At 46.9% G+C, this 18043-nt stretch overlaps 1 protein-coding gene across 1 annotated transcript in view; it reads right to left on the reverse strand.

The window, feature by feature from the left end:
• The window catches only part of LOC123105189 (putative S-adenosyl-L-methionine-dependent methyltransferase Mvan_1344), a 34645-nt gene extending 21528 nt beyond the window's left edge, over positions 1–13117 (reverse strand). Inside the window, exon 1 of the mRNA XM_044527203.1 lies at positions 12275–13117. Coding sequence (XP_044383138.1) covers positions 12275–12788 — 514 coding nt within the window. The 5' untranslated portion in view covers positions 12789–13117. The remainder of the gene's footprint in view (positions 1–12274) is intronic.
• Between the last annotated feature and the right edge of the window lie 4926 nt (positions 13118–18043).

The raw sequence follows: 18043 nt of genomic DNA on the forward strand, positions 1-18043 counted from the left end.
TGATAACATACTGATTATGATCTAACAGAGCATGTACTACGCATATAGTAGAGACATCTACGCATACCGCTAGTACTGCTACAACAGAAAGAAACACGAGAGGGATAAGCGATGTATACCCTCCAATCGGCCACGCGGTGGCGGTGGCGGTGACAGCAGCCGCGGCATCCTCGGCGGCCTTCTTGTCGGCCTCGGCTTTCTCAGCAGCGGCACGGTCGGTGTCGGTCGACATGGTGATGATGAAGGTGATGCGGACGTAGATGAACAGAAGCGAGCAGTCGCGTAGTCGCTACCCAAAAACCTAATCGCCCCTCTCCCCGTACAGGATCCGGAGAGGCGTGGTTTCGGAGGCCTGCTCTCCCGTCAACCGTGTACGCGGTGAACGGGACGGAGTCGCCGGCGGCAGCAGCAGCAGAGGAACGACGTGGGCGTGGAGGCGGAGATGCGTTCTGTTTCGTGACGGCTAGGGTTGGCAGCGCCCCACATATATATGTGCGGCCGCGCGTGGAGAGACGTGGGCTGAACCCACGTCCAAGTCGGTAGCCCACGATCCGACGTCTCAGATCGTGGCCCCACCTGTCAAAGACTCTCCGTTCCTGACCGGCAAAAAGAAGCGCATAGGAGTGAGCTCGGCTCGGCTCAATCCCGCAACCCGCGGCGCGTCGTGGCGAGGCGTGGCGTGGCGAGGCGAGCGGAGGAGGAGGAGTGCGCGAGGGCCTCATCTCTTCTCAAGCTCCAATAGCATGAGGGAGAGAGTCCCTTATAAACCACTCCAACTCTCCTTCCACTTCCAAGGTGGGACTAAACTTCCCACACACCTAGTGCCATATAACCCACATGGGCCCTTAGAGATTTTTCAGAAATTGCAATATGGGCCTAGAGCCCATCTCAGATTTCAGCAATCCCCCACCAGATCTCGAGGGCCCATAGTGTCCTCTGTTCCAAATACTGTTTTGATATACTAGTGTTTCAGTGAAGACCTATTAAGGTTGAGCTTCACCTAGAGCAAGTAGCTACATTCCTTCACAACTGAACAATGGACTATGCCTTGAATTGTCAGTTTGGCGTAAAGAAGTTTCACCACATGTCTTACTAGTACTGGGCTGCCGAAGGCTGACCCCTCGGGTGGAGCATATAAGTCACACTCCTGGCCTATTCATGAGTTTACTAGAGATCACCCCAATCTCATAGACTGTGACTAGCAGTCGGGCTCACATAGGTGTGTTCCTCCAAAGATCGCTCTGTAGGATAGCATCTTGCTTATACATATAAGCCTTGGAACACATTAAGACAATAGTCATCCTTCCGTACAGTTTCCGAGAGTATTGCATCTCCAACGGAGTGGGTTAGTAAAGTTACTCTCCTCAGTTCACCACTGGCTTGTTTCCCCAGGTCCTACTTCACGGGATCTCCGATCACATAGGTTGGGTTACCACCATGGTAACTCATGTGGGTCTCATACCCATCTCCCTCGATGCACTATCTATCACTACACGTGATAGCCCTTTCGTAAAGGGATCTGCCAGATTCTTAGCCGTATGGACATAGTCCAACGCTATCACTCCGGAGTTTCTTAATTTTCTGACAGCCTTTAATCTCATTCTTATGTGTTTGTTGGACTTCATGTTGTCCTTTGAACTCTTCACCTTGGTGATAACAGTCTGATTATCACAGTTCATAAGGATAGCCGGAACCGGTTTATCAACCAGTGGCAAGTCCATCAAAAGATCTCGAAGCCATCCTGCTTCAACACCAGAAGTGTCTAATGCTGTTAATTCTGCTTCCATTGTCGATCTCGTTAAGATCGTTTGCTTGCAAGACTTCCAAGAAACAGCGCCACCTCCAAGAGTAAACATATACCCAGTTGTGGCCTTCATCTCATCAGCATCAGAGATCCAATTCGCATCACTATACCCTTCAAGTACCGACGGGTCTCCGGTATAGTGAAGTCCATAATTCATAGTACCTTTGAGATAGCGCATAACTCTTTCTACAGCATGCCAATGTACATCACCCGGTTTGGAAACAAACCGGCTCAGTTTGCTCACAGCAAACGCGATGTCAGGCCTCGTTGCGCTCGCTAGGTACATCAGTGAACCAATGATTTGAGAGTATCTCAATTGATCTTTAGCCATGCCTTTGGACTTTCGAATCAACACGCTAGGATCATATGGTGTTTGAGATGGTGTGCAGTCCGAATATCCAAAGCGACTCAACACCTTCTCAACATAATGGGATTGCAGAAGTGTGATCCCACCCTCATTATCTCTCAGTAGCTTGATATTCAAGATAACATCAGCCACACCAAGATCCTTCATCTCAAAGTTCTGAGACAGAAAGGACTTAACCTCCTCAATGACTTTGAGGTTGGTTCCGAATATCAGTATGTCATCAACATACAAGCACAGTATAACTCCTTCGCCCCCACCATGGCGATAGTATACACATTTGTCAGCTTCATTAACAACGAAGCCAACAGATGTCAGAGTTGTATTAAACTTATCATGCCATTGCTTAGGTGCTTGCTTTAGGCCATATAGAGATTTCAGCAACCTACACACCTTTCTTTCCTGACCATCTATCACAAAGCCATCTGGCTGTTGCATGTAGATTTCCTCATTTAGCTCTCCATTCAGAAAAGCCGTCTTGACATCCATTTGGTGGACGAGAAGACCATGTGAGGCCGCCAACGAGAGTAATACTCGAATGGTGGTCAGTCTAGCCACAGGTGAATAAGTATCGAAGAAATCTTCCTCTTCTTTCTGGTCATAGCCCTTGGCCACAAGTCTAGCCTTGTACTTTTCAATCGTACCATCGGGCCTAAGCTTTTTCTTGAACACCCACTTACATCCCAGTGGTTTGCAACCATAGGGACGGTCGGTGATCTCCCATGTCCCATTAGCCATAATGGAATCCATCTCGCTACGGACCGCATCCTTCCAGTAGTCAGCTTCTGGAGAGGCATACGCTTCTGAAATAGAAGTTGGAGTATCATCCACGAGGTACACGAAGAAATCATCACCAAAGGTCTTTGCAGTCCTTTGTCTCTTGCCCCTACCAAGGGTTTCCTCGTCATCCTCCTCGGGATTTTCATCATGTGTTTGTTCATAATATTCCATAGGGATGGCAGGTTCAGGAGTCTCCTCAGATTCCTGTCTAGAAGTGCTTTGCATATCTCTCATAGGAAAAATATCCTCAAAGAATGTAGCATCCTTAGACTCCATAATTGTACCGATCTTCTGGTCAAGTACCTCAGATTTCACTACTAGAAATCTATAGCCAACGCTGTTCTTAGCGTAGCCCAAATTAATGCAGTCCACGGTCTTATGTCCAAGCTTACGCTTTTTGGGGATCGGCACGTTGACTTTCGCCAAACAGCCCCAAGTGCGCAAGTACGAGAGTGTCGTCCTTCTCTTTGCCCATTTCTCATAGGGAGTGATCTCACTATCCTTTGTCGGAACTTTATTCAGGACATGACATGCCGTCAATATAGCCTCCCCCCACCATGCCTTGGATAAACCCGATGTATCTAACATGGCGTTAACCAAATCAGTTAGAGTACGGTTTTTCCGCTCGGCAACCCCGTTTGACTGGGGTGAATAGGGAGGCGTCCTCTCATGAATAATGCCGTGTTCCGCACAGAAGGAATCAAACTCACTCGAGAAGTACTCTCCACCACGATCTGACCGGACTCGTTTAATTTTCTTTTCAAGTTGATTTTCAACTTCTGCCTTATAGATTTTAAAGTAGTGTAGAGCCTCATCTTTAGTATTTAACAGATACACATAGCAATATCTAGTGGAATCATCTATCAATGTCATGAAGTATCTCTTTCCACCTTTAGTCAACACACCATTCATCTCACAAAGATCAGAATGTATGAGTTCTAATGGTGCCAGGTGTCTCTCCTCCGCGGCCTTATGAGGCTTGCGAGGTTGCTTAGCTTGCACACATGAAAGGCACTTAGAACCTTTGGCTAAAGTGAAACTCGGGATTAAATCCAACTTGGCTAGCCGCGTCATAACACCGAAACTTATGTGACAAAGACGTGAGTGCCAAACCTCAGATTCATTAATACTCGAATGAATATGGTTCACGACTTTATTACAGAAATCTGCGAGGGAAAGGCGGAACATCCCTCCGCTCTCATAACCTTTTCCAACAAATAGTCCATACTTAGTAACAACTAATTTATTAGACTCGAATACCAACTTAAACCCTTCTCTACATAGAAGGGAGCCACTAACGAGGTTCTTCTTGATGGCGGGGACATGCTGCACGTTCTTCAGCTGCACGATCCTTCCCGAAGTAAACTTCAGATCGACCGTGCCAACACCATGAACAGAAGCACTCGCGCCATTCCCCATCAATACGGACCCGTGGCCTGTGACCTGGTAAGAAGAGAACAATGAAATGTCAGCACACACATGAACACCTGCACCTGTATCCACCCACCAATCGGTAGGCTGAAACACTGAAAAAACAGTAAATAAATTACCGTACCCAGATGCACCATTCTCATTGTTGCTCACAATCATGTTGACAGACTTGGAGTCCTGTCCTGACTTCTTAAACTTGTTTGGGCACTTGTTGGCCCAATGTTCAGCCGAACCACAAGTAAAGCAGCCCTCATCCTTCTTGTTCTTCTTGAAGGTCTTCTTACCCTTCTTCTTAAAGTCGGCAGTCTGTTGGACACCGTTCTTTCCCCTGGGCTTGTGGGAATTGGAGTTCTTCTGATGCACCATATTGGCCACAGAAGTTCCTTCGACCCCTTTTCCGTGCGAGTCCTTTGCCCTTGAGTTCTGCTCAACACTCAGATGGCCAATGACATCCTCCACAGAGAATTCACGCCTCTGATGTTTCAGAGTGGTGGCAAAGTTCCTCCAGGAATTGGGGAGCTTAGCGATTATGCAGCCCGCGACAAATTTGCCCGGTAACTCGCACTTAAGAAGCTCAAGCTCCTTAACAATGCATATTATCTCATGAGCCTGCTCCAATACAGGACGGTTTTCAACCATCTTGTAATCGTGGAACTGCTCTATAATATACATCTCGCTCCCTGCATCGGCAGCCCCGAACTTAGATTCGAGCGCCTCCCACAAGTCCTTGGCAGACCGCATATGTAAATATGCATCAACCAGCTTATCTCCAATCACGCTCAGAACTGCCCCGAGGAACACCACGGTGGCCTCCTTAAACGCCTTCTCCTGTTCAGGAGCGATCGTTCCTGTAGGAGTCACACCGGCGACCCAGAACACGTTCATGGCCGTGAGCCATAAGGTGGTTTTAGTCTGCCAACGCTTAAAGTACGTCCCCGTAAACGGGGACGGTTTCAGTGCAGCAGCAAAACCAGAATTCGAAAAACTCCTACAGATATTAGGTTTTTGGATTGATGAGAAAATAGGCAGTTTTCCGATTAAATTAATCCATGAATAAATCATGAGCATGACATGGACAGCATTGATAACATACTGATTATGATCTAACAGAGCATGTACTACGCATATAGTAGAGACATCTACGCATACCGCTAGTACTGCTACAACAGAAAGAAACACGAGAGGGATAAGCGATGTATACCCTCCAATCGGCCACGCGGTGGCGGTGGCGGTGACAGCAGCCGCGGCATCCTCGGCGGCCTTCTTGTCGGCCTCGGCTTTCTCAGCAGCGGCACGGTCGGTGTCGGTCGACATGGTGATGATGAAGGTGATGCGGACGTAGATGAACAGAAGCGAGCAGTCGCGTAGTCGCTACCCAAAAACCTAATCGCCCCTCTCCCCGTACAGGATCCGGAGAGGCGTGGTTTCGGAGGCCTGCTCTCCCGTCAACCGTGTACGCGGTGAACGGGACGGAGTCGCCGGCGGCAGCAGCAGCAGAGGAACGACGTGGGCGTGGAGGCGGAGATGCGTTCTGTTTCGTGACGGCTAGGGTTGGCAGCGCCCCACATATATATGTGCGGCCGCGCGTGGAGAGACGTGGGCTGAACCCACGTCCAAGTCGGTAGCCCACGATCCGACGTCTCAGATCGTGGCCCCACCTGTCAAAGACTCTCCGTTCCTGACCGGCAAAAAGAAGCGCATAGGAGTGAGCTCGGCTCGGCTCAATCCCGCAACCCGCGGCGCGTCGTGGCGAGGCGTGGCGTGGCGAGGCGAGCGGAGGAGGAGGAGTGCGCGAGGGCCTCATCTCTTCTCAAGCTCCAATAGCATGAGGGAGAGAGTCCCTTATAAACCACTCCAACTCTCCTTCCACTTCCAAGGTGGGACTAAACTTCCCACACACCTAGTGCCATATAACCCACATGGGCCCTTAGAGATTTTTCAGAAATTGCAATATGGGCCTAGAGCCCATCTCAGATTTCAGCAATCCCCCACCAGATCTCGAGGGCCCATAGTGTCCTCTGTTCCAAATACTGTTTTGATATACTAGTGTTTCAGTGAAGACCTATTAAGGTTGAGCTTCACCTAGAGCAAGTAGCTACATTCCTTCACAACTGAACAATGGACTATGCCTTGAATTGTCAGTTTGGCGTAAAGAAGTTTCACCACATGTCTTACTAGTACTGGGCTGCCGAAGGCTGACCCCTCGGGTGGAGCATATAAGTCACACTCCTGGCCTATTCATGAGTTTACTAGAGATCACCCCAATCTCATAGACTGTGACTAGCAGTCGGGCTCACATAGGTGTGTTCCTCCAAAGATCGCTCTGTAGGATAGCATCTTGCTTATACATATAAGCCTTGGAACACATTAAGACAATAGTCATCCTTCCGTACAGTTTCCGAGAGTATTGCATCTCCAACGGAGTGGGTTAGTAAAGTTACTCTCCTCAGTTCACCACTGGCTTGTTTCCCCAGGTCCTACTTCACGGGATCTCCGATCACATAGGTTGGGTTACCACCATGGTAACTCATGTGGGTCTCATACCCATCTCCCTCGATGCACTATCTATCACTACACGTGATAGCCCTTTCGTAAAGGGATCTGCCAGATTCTTAGCCGTATGGACATAGTCCAACGCTATCACTCCGGAGTTTCTTAATTTTCTGACAGCCTTTAATCTCATTCTTATGTGTTTGTTGGACTTCATGTTGTCCTTTGAACTCTTCACCTTGGTGATAACAGTCTGATTATCACAGTTCATAAGGATAGCCGGAACCGGTTTATCAACCAGTGGCAAGTCCATCAAAAGATCTCGAAGCCATCCTGCTTCAACACCAGAAGTGTCTAATGCTGTTAATTCTGCTTCCATTGTCGATCTCGTTAAGATCGTTTGCTTGCAAGACTTCCAAGAAACAGCGCCACCTCCAAGAGTAAACATATACCCAGTTGTGGCCTTCATCTCATCAGCATCAGAGATCCAATTCGCATCACTATACCCTTCAAGTACCGACGGGTCTCCGGTATAGTGAAGTCCATAATTCATAGTACCTTTGAGATAGCGCATAACTCTTTCTACAGCATGCCAATGTACATCACCCGGTTTGGAAACAAACCGGCTCAGTTTGCTCACAGCAAACGCGATGTCAGGCCTCGTTGCGCTCGCTAGGTACATCAGTGAACCAATGATTTGAGAGTATCTCAATTGATCTTTAGCCATGCCTTTGGACTTTCGAATCAACACGCTAGGATCATATGGTGTTTGAGATGGTGTGCAGTCCGAATATCCAAAGCGACTCAACACCTTCTCAACATAATGGGATTGCAGAAGTGTGATCCCACCCTCATTATCTCTCAGTAGCTTGATATTCAAGATAACATCAGCCACACCAAGATCCTTCATCTCAAAGTTCTGAGACAGAAAGGACTTAACCTCCTCAATGACTTTGAGGTTGGTTCCGAATATCAGTATGTCATCAACATACAAGCACAGTATAACTCCTTCGCCCCCACCATGGCGATAGTATACACATTTGTCAGCTTCATTAACAACGAAGCCAACAGATGTCAGAGTTGTATTAAACTTATCATGCCATTGCTTAGGTGCTTGCTTTAGGCCATATAGAGATTTCAGCAACCTACACACCTTTCTTTCCTGACCATCTATCACAAAGCCATCTGGCTGTTGCATGTAGATTTCCTCATTTAGCTCTCCATTCAGAAAAGCCGTCTTGACATCCATTTGGTGGACGAGAAGACCATGTGAGGCCGCCAACGAGAGTAATACTCGAATGGTGGTCAGTCTAGCCACAGGTGAATAAGTATCGAAGAAATCTTCCTCTTCTTTCTGGTCATAGCCCTTGGCCACAAGTCTAGCCTTGTACTTTTCAATCGTACCATCGGGCCTAAGCTTTTTCTTGAACACCCACTTACATCCCAGTGGTTTGCAACCATAGGGACGGTCGGTGATCTCCCATGTCCCGTTAGCCATGATGGAATCCATCTCGCTACGGACCGCATCCTTCCAGTAGTCAGCTTCTGGAGAGGCATACGCTTCTGAAATAGAAGTTGGAGTATCATCCACGAGGTACACGAAGAAATCATCACCAAAGGTCTTTGCAGTCCTTTGTCTCTTGCCCCTACCAAGGGTTTCCTCGTCATCCTCCTCGGGATTTTCATCATGTGTTTGTTCATAATATTCCATAGGGATGGCAGGTTCAGGAGTCTCCTCAGATTCCTGTCTAGAAGTGCTTTGCATATCTCTCATAGGAAAAATATCCTCAAAGAATGTAGCATCCTTAGACTCCATAATTGTACCGATCTTCTGGTCAGGTACCTCAGATTTCACTACTAGAAATCTATAGCCAACGCTGTTCTTAGCGTAGCCCAAATTAATGCAGTCCACGGTCTTATGTCCAAGCTTACGCTTTTTGGGGATCGGCACGTTGACTTTCGCCAAACAGCCCCAAGTGCGCAAGTACGAGAGTGTCGTCCTTCTCTTTGCCCATTTCTCATAGGGAGTGATCTCACTATCCTTTGTCGGAACTTTATTCAGGACATGACATGCCGTCAATATAGCCTCCCCCCACCATGCCTTGGATAAACCCGATGTATCTAACATGGCGTTAACCAAATCAGTTAGAGTACGGTTTTTCCGCTCGGCAACCCCGTTTGACTGGGGTGAATAGGGAGGCGTCCTCTCATGAATAATGCCGTGTTCCGCACAGAAGGAATCAAACTCACTCGAGAAGTACTCTCCACCACGATCTGACCGGACTCGTTTAATTTTCTTTTCAAGTTGATTTTCAACTTCTGCCTTATAGATTTTAAAGTAGTGTAGAGCCTCATCTTTAGTATTTAACAGATACACATAGCAATATCTAGTGGAATCATCTATCAATGTCATGAAGTATCTCTTTCCACCTTTAGTCAACACACCATTCATCTCACAAAGATCAGAATGTATGAGTTCTAATGGTGCCAGGTGTCTCTCCTCCGCGGCCTTATGAGGCTTGCGAGGTTGCTTAGCTTGCACACATGAAAGGCACTTAGAACCTTTGGCTAAAGTGAAACTCGGGATTAAATCCAACTTGGCTAGCCGCGTCATAACACCGAAACTTATGTGACAAAGACGTGAGTGCCAAACCTCAGATTCATTAATACTCGAATGAATATGGTTCACGACTTTATTACAGAAATCTGCGAGGGAAAGGCGGAACATCCCTCCGCTCTCATAACCTTTTCCAACAAATAGTCCATACTTAGTAACAACTAATTTATTAGACTCGAATACCAACTTAAACCCTTCTCTACATAGAAGGGAGCCACTAACGAGGTTCTTCTTGATGGCGGGGACATGCTGCACGTTCTTCAGCTGCACGATCCTTCCCGAAGTAAACTTCAGATCGACCGTGCCAACACCATGAACAGAAGCACTCGCGCCATTCCCCATCAATACGGACCCGTGGCCTGTGACCTGGTAAGAAGAGAACAATGAAATGTCAGCACACACATGAACACCTGCACCTGTATCCACCCACCAATCGGTAGGCTGAAACACTGAAAAAACAGTAAATAAATTACCGTACCCAGATGCACCATTCTCATTGTTGCTCACAATCATGTTGACAGACTTGGAGTCCTGTCCTGACTTCTTAAACTTGTTTGGGCACTTGTTGGCCCAATGTTCAGCCGAACCACAAGTAAAGCAGCCCTCATCCTTCTTGTTCTTCTTGAAGGTCTTCTTACCCTTCTTCTTAAAGTCGGCAGTCTGTTGGACACCGTTCTTTCCCCTGGGCTTGTGGGAATTGGAGTTCTTCTGATGCACCATATTGGCCACAGAAGTTCCTTCGACCCCTTTTCCGTGCGAGTCCTTTGCCCTTGAGTTCTGCTCAACACTCAGATGGCCAATGACATCCTCCACAGAGAATTCACGCCTCTGATGTTTCAGAGTGGTGGCAAAGTTCCTCCAGGAATTGGGGAGCTTAGCGATTATGCAGCCCGCGACAAATTTGCCCGGTAACTCGCACTTAAGAAGCTCAAGCTCCTTAACAATGCATATTATCTCATGAGCCTGCTCCAATACAGGACGGTTTTCAACCATCTTGTAATCGTGGAACTGCTCTATAATATACATCTCGCTCCCTGCATCGGCAGCCCCGAACTTAGATTCGAGCGCCTCCCACAAGTCCTTGGCAGACCGCATATGTAAATATGCATCAACCAGCTTATCTCCAATCACGCTCAGAACTGCCCCGAGGAACACCACGGTGGCCTCCTTAAACGCCTTCTCCTGTTCAGGAGCGATCGTTCCTGTAGGAGTCACACCGGCGACCCAGAACACGTTCATGGCCGTGAGCCATAAGGTGGTTTTAGTCTGCCAACGCTTAAAGTACGTCCCCGTAAACGGGGACGGTTTCAGTGCAGCAGCAAAACCAGAATTCGAAAAACTCCTACAGATATTAGGTTTTTGGATTGATGAGAAAATAGGCAGTTTTTCGATTAAATTAATCCATGAATAAATCATGAGCATGACATGGACAGCATTGATAACATACTGATTATGATCTAACAGAGCATGTACTACGCATATAGTAGAGACATCTACGCATACCGCTAGTACTGCTACAACAGAAAGAAACACGAGAGGGATAAGCGATGTATACCCTCCAATCGGCCACGCGGTGGCGGTGGCGGTGACAGCAGCCGCGGCATCCTCGGCGGCCTTCTTGTCGGCCTCGGCTTTCTCAGCGGCGGCACGGTCGGTGTCGGTCGACATGGTGATGATGAAGGTGATGCGGACGTAGATGAACAGAAGCGAGCAGTCGCGTAGTCGCTACCCAAAAACCTAATCGCCCCTCTCCCGTACAGGATCCGGAGAGGCGTGGTTTCGGAGGCCTGCTCTCCCGTCAACCGTGTACGCGTGTGAACGGGACGGAGTCGCCGGCGGCAGCAGCAGCAGAGGAACGACGTGGGCGTGGAGGCGGAGATGCGTTCTGTTTTCGTGACGGCTAGGGTTGGCAGCGCCCCACATATATATGTGCGGCCGCGCGTGGAAGACGTGGCTAACCCACGTCCAAGTCGGTAGCCCACGATCCGACGTCTCAGATCGTGGCCCCACCTGTCAAAGACTCTCCGTCCTGACCGGCAAAAAGAAAGCGCATAGGAGTGAGCTCGGCTCGGCATCCCGCAAACCCGCGGGCGCGTGGCGTGGCGAGGCGAGCGGGAGGAGGAGAAGTGCGCGAGGGCCTCATCTCTTCTCAAGCTCCAATAGCATGAGGGAGAGAGTCCCTTATAAACCACTCCAACTCTCCTTCCACTTCCAAGGTGGGACTAAACTTCCCACACACCTAGTGCCATATAACCCACATGGGCCCTTAGAGATTTTTCAGAAATTGCAATATGGGCCTAGAGCCCATCTCAGATTTCAGCAAATTCATCTATTTGCAAATGGTTAAGCTATTTAAGCTTGCAGATACCATGGTGTTTCACAACCACGATGAAAACTAATTGCCCATTCGACAGAAGTAATTTCAAAATCTTTGGAAACACACACCCATTTTGTTTGAAGCATGTGCAATTGTGTAAGTAAAACTATTATTCTGTTTGATGGAAGCAATTATATTTCATTAAAGCAACTATTTAGTCATCATAAACAAATTGAAGCACGAACCAGACCGAAATGCCAAAACATGTTAAAAGCGTTTCAACCAGTGGAATAAGCAATCAATTGTAAAACAAACAAATACTCTGTGTGCGATGCATGCAGCTTGCATCCGTGTAATACGAAGATGCATTTCAAACTTTGAATTCGCAACACATTTCACCAAGGAATGCCACGTGCACAGTAGCTACGCACAGCACAGCGAGGCTGTGTTACTTGTGTAGGCGTGACGAACCTGCGCCGAGGAGGACGACTTGCGCGGCGCCGACGAGGCCGGCGACGGCGGCCTCGATGCGGGCGTCGAACCAGAGCGTGCGCACGGCGATCATGACCCCGTGCACCTCGCGCGCGCCGGTGCGCTCGTCGCGGCGCATCCTCTCGTGGAGGCCCCTGAGGTGGCGCTCCCCGGCCAGCACCCCGGCGGCCGGGTCCCGCACGGCGCCCGCCCACAGCGCCCGCACGGCCGCCGTCTGGCACGCGCTCTGCAGCACGGGGTCCCACTCCGCCTCCACCCGCGCGTGCAGCGCCCGCACCCCCTCCGCCGCCAGCTGCTCCATCGCCGCCGCCAGCACGCCCTCGCCCTCCTCCAGCCTCTGCTCGCCATTGGCGCCCGCCTTCCCCTCTTGGGACGACGACATGACCGACCAGCTGCGTGGCTCTCGGCGCGGCGGCCGGGCTCTGCCGCTGGCTGTCCGGGGGGGCGGGATGAGGGGGTAGCGCGCAGCGGCCAGCCGGCCACACGATGGCATGGCTAAGCCGCATATATAGTGCGCGTGGCCGGCACCGGCCCGTTCCTGTTCCGGCGGGGCAGCGTGGGCGTGACGGCGTGCACTTGATCGGCGGGGCCTCCCCCGCTTTACGTCGATCGCTCGTTGTATGGGAGGGGATAAGGGGAAGAGGACCACCCGTCGGCATGGGCTTAGCCAGTTCGGCGCTCGTGACCTGCGTACGGCACGGGTGGTGCCTGTTTTTTCAGCTGCTTCTCCTGGGCGCGTAGTACGGCCAGGCTCCCGGCCGGGGTCGGCGAAACTGTGGCGCGACGGCGACGGCGCGTGGCCGGTTGCGAGTAATAGCTAGGCGAGTGGCGCTGTCGCGCGGCGGAGGCGACAAGCACGTGCGCGCGCGGGGCGGCCGTTGGGCTCCGGCCGCCCGCGACAAGGCCGGCCACGCCCTTTTGTTGCCAGCTATGGCTGTGCACCGCCACGCCCTTTTGAAATGATGGAGCCTCTCTGAAATAGTAGTGACCAAATAATGAATTCTCGCTGAAATGGTCGAAATCCATTTCTAATTAATAATTAAACCGTTATGAAATAACTGAAATATCTCGGCGTAGGTGCATTCACTTGTTTGAAGCAACCAAATCTATCTGTAATAGTTGAAATCAACTTTTAAAGACACTGCAATATTTCCAAAATATTGAAATATATATCTTAAATAGTTGAAACCACTTTTTTTGCGAGATGAAACCACTTTTCTGGAATAATGAAAAATTGAAAACATTTCTGAAACAAATGGAATCACCTTTTTGGAATAATGGAACCTTTCTAAAACAAATGGATCGCTTTTTTGGAATAATGAAACCTTTCTGAAATAGGTGACATCATTTGGGGGGGGGGGGGGGGGGGGGGGATAATGTAATATGTTGAAACAATATTATCTTCCTAAAATCAGTTATTTGTAATCTTTGAATTATTTTACAATTTACCGAAAAATTAAGACATGAGTGAGTACTATTTAGAATATTTTGCTATATCAATATCAAAATCCATATACAGAATAAGAAAAAGTGCGGTGAACCAGGGGCATCTCGATATGTAGAAAATTGGCCTATTTTATGTCAGAAGGTTTTGCTAAAACTAATCATGTTATATTTCTCTGTATAAGTTGACAGCTCTGAGATATGAACCAAGTGGAAAGATCAAGTTTAGATGAGAAAACATGACCTCAATGACTTACACATATCTAAAAGATGTGGCACAAGTTTGGCTAAGTCGACTAAAAGTTGAGAAATTACGCTAAATGGGGTAAAATTTGTCACACATGTGAAATTTGGGGGTGAAAAAAATAAATGAAATCCACTCTATTATGTGAGTACTTCTTTTCTTATTGTAGTCTATGTAAATTAATGTTCATCACACACATACACACAAAAATCAATGGTTAGATCAAGTGCCACCATGGTAAAACTTTGTGTTCCCATGCTCTTTTTTCCTTGCAAGTCAAAGAGGCTTTTAATGTTCTGGTCTCAAATGAATCATTTTAGGACTTAGATGTGCAATACTTAGAGAACATCTAGATGCGCTTTAGCAAAACTGTTTTATATTTCACATTCCCAAAAAAGCCGTTCCTAAATATATGTCTTTTTAGAGATTTCTCTACAAACTACATACAGAGCGAAATGAGTGAATCTATACTCTAAAGTACGTCTATATACATTCGTATGTAGTCCGCATTGAAATATCTATAAAAACTTGTACACGCTCCGTTCGAAAAAGCTTGTTTCTCTAACTTGGTGTTAGATACATTCATTTGAGGGGCAAATTTTTTTGGACGGAGGAAGTATTTAGAAAGGGAGGGAGTATACGATTCCCCACATTTTAATTTAGGATGTTGAAGATGCGACATGAATTTTTGGGACATGCGGCCACGCGCTGCCGATATCCAGTCCGTCCGCCGCGCGTCGCGATTCCTACTGTTAATAGGCCCTCTGGCAATACGAGGCGGCATGATTCACAGGGGTGAGAATACACCTCTTTATACGACGTGCTGTGTGGAGTGTGGCGATAGAGCTCCCGGGCTCGCCTGCTCATGCTACGTGTTCCAATGGAAGAACGAGTAGTTGGTACAGGTATTGAATGCGATGGTAGATAGGAGAGGAAAAGCTACCTAGCGTCCAGCACTGTAGTGACTTCGCCGTCCGATATGACGACGCCGGTGCATAACGGCTCGCGGCCGTGAGGTTAGCTACACGCTTTCTCGAAACAGAAAAGGTTAGGAACGCACTTCGTAAAAAAATACTCCCTCCGTTCGGAATTACTTATCACAAAAATGAATGTATCTACAACTAAAATATATCTAGATACATTTATTTCTTGAACGAGTAATTTCGAACGGAGGGATTACTAGTGGAGCGAACACTCTAGCATTGTTATTTTTCTTTTCTTTTCCGGTTTTATTTACATTTTAATTTCTTTTTTTCTTTTCGGTAAATACACATGCTAAAAAATAAAACATTCACACACATCAAAGAAATGTTCGTGGATATACAAAACTTTCAAGTGTATGTCAAAAATATTTTTATGTGTGTGTTAAAAAATATCCATCACGTTAAAAAAATCAACTCATATCTTTAAAAAATTCATGATGTATATTGCAAACTTGTTTGTCATGCAGTAAAAATTATTCATAGTGTAATTCATACATGTTCATCGTGTAATCTCAAAATATTCATTGTGCGTTAACACGTTTTATAGTTACATCAACATTAAGAATCATGGTGTTTCCAAAATTGCTCATACTGTAATTCAAAACCATTAAACGTATATTTGAAAGTGTTCATCGTGTACAAAAATATACTCAAATGTAATTAAAAAAATATTCACCTTGTATTAGAAAATGTACATGGTATATCTTTTAAATACATCATTACTAAAAAAACACTCTGCTTGCATATGTTTTGTTTGCATACATTAGAATATAGTCTGCACAGGTGAGTACAAGACCCGCAATGCCATGTTTCAAGAAACGTCGTTTGCTAGCACGTGAGGCCAACAGTACCCTACACGGTTGAAATAAGTATACAATCCGGAAGGTGGCCCATATCCTGACGCGAACAAGTGCCCGCTGATTCCAGTTTTTTGTTTTTTGAAGAATTTGATATTTCATAATTAACACTGAAATTATTTGGTCTTATCGGTTCTTCTCTATTCAGTCTTCGGCTTCTATAGGGTGGTGTTCGGTCCCGACCAAATAGACCAAATGTCATACTACAACTAAAATTTATGTACATTACAGTACATATGTATGCAAACAAAATTGAGATAATGGGTATGTGTAACAGGTATATGCAACCAAAATTTTAGAGTTGAAACAACGTGTGTGTAGTAGGTGTATTCAGCCGAACTGTGTCATAAACATCAAGAGATAACCACGGATTGTGCTAATTGTCCCATATACTTTCAGAGAATTGTGGTAATTCAATCTATCTGGTTTATGTGGTCATCCAGATAAGAAGCCCGATCCGGCCAAATTTAAATTGGGCCTTCAGTTTTGACGACCAATTTTTGTTCGGTCTTTTATACTTGGACCTTTATGGGTTTGGACTTAGTCTTTCTGGATTCGATCTTCGGTCTTCAATTTTTATGTCCGGGCTTAGGTCCAATAGTAAAATCCTTAATAGAGGGCTGATAAAGTGATTAGGCGAGGATGGACGCTTCTATGAATTTTCGCATGGCGAAAGCTTTTGGGATCATATTAGCTTTGGCCTAAAAATATAGGGGTTCCTTCTTTGGAATGTTTACATTATTCTTGCTTGAACTGTAAAAAAAAGTTATTGCTTGATGCAAGAAAAATTTGCAAACATCAAATCTGCAGCTTTTTTGAGTAATAAACAAAAATTGTTCTTGCTTGATAGAAGGAAAAATTGCAAGTATCAAATCTGCAGCTTTTTTATACTCCCTCCATCCAAAAAATACTTGTCATCAAAATGAATAGAAAAACATGTATCTAGAACTAAAATACATCTAGATACATCTCTTTTTATCCATTTTGATGACAAGTATTTTCGAACGGAGGAAGTTGTATAGTATATTCTAATCACGTATAGTGGATTCTTTTTCGGAAACACTAACGCCCACACGTGTGGGCATTTGCATCTAGCCCACACGCGTGGATCCGCGTCCGTTTGTAGGTGCACGAATCTTGACATGTTTGTGGTGTCACGTAGGACTGGGCTGGTGTGTAGGCATTCATCCGGTCGCCCACACGTTTGTTTCACCACACGGAGGGGCTGGTGTGTGGGCATTTAGCAGTTCGCCCACACACCAGTTTTCACTCACACACAAGGGCTGGTGTGCGGATATTTGCCATCTCGCCCACACGCTCGTCTTCTCTCCCACACCCAAGCTGCCAGTTGCCATGCGTTTTGCAGTGTACATGGCAACTGCCCTAGTGTGCTTGTAAGCAGATGGCAACTCTCTCTTTTTTTATTCGAACATGTCAGTTGCCATGTGTTTTGCAGGGTACACAGCAACTGCCCTAGTGTGCTTGTAAGCAGATGGCAACTCTCTCTTTTACCCGAACATGTTGTTTTGTCATGTCTCTTTGTAGCGCTACACGGCAACTGCCTAGTGTTAGTAGGTGGCAACTCCTAAGGTTTTCAAATTATGGCAACTGTAGTAAACCAGACCATACATGGCAACTGCTTAGTGTTAGTAGGTGGCAACCTCTAAAGTTTTCAAATCATGGCAACTATAGTAAACCAGACCATACATGGCAACAGCTGCAGTTGTCCAAAATGGCATCTGTCACTTGACCTGAGATGGCAACTGCAGTTGAGCAACCATGGCAACTGTAGTTCAGCGACATGGCAACTGTAGTTCAGCGACATGGCAACTGCAGTTAAACGGACATTGAAGAGGGTCCAGACCATGGCAACTGCGGGGATGCGTGGTGACTGTCACGCGGGGCGTGCGGGACCTTGAGGTAGGTGGCTGAGAGAGGTCGTGTGGGTGTTATGCATTTTGCCCACACGTAGGCATGTGAGAGGGACCGCAAGAAAAAAACGAGGCGTGTGGGCGCTAGTTGTTTTGCCCACACGTAGGTGTGTGGGCTGGTTCTCTTAGACACCACACAAAATGTGTGGACAGACCCCTTAATGCCCACACATGTGGCAGTTATCGTCGTCCTTCTTTTTGTAGTATGAGTATAATCTAATCACACCCCACAAAAAGAAATATAATGTAATCACGTAGTGACCCCACCTAGGGTGCTGGCGTGCATACAT

The sequence above is a fragment of the Triticum aestivum genome, chromosome 5A (genome assembly GCF_018294505.1).
Source record: "Triticum aestivum cultivar Chinese Spring chromosome 5A, IWGSC CS RefSeq v2.1, whole genome shotgun sequence".
NCBI lineage: Eukaryota > Viridiplantae > Streptophyta > Magnoliopsida > Poales > Poaceae > Triticum > Triticum aestivum.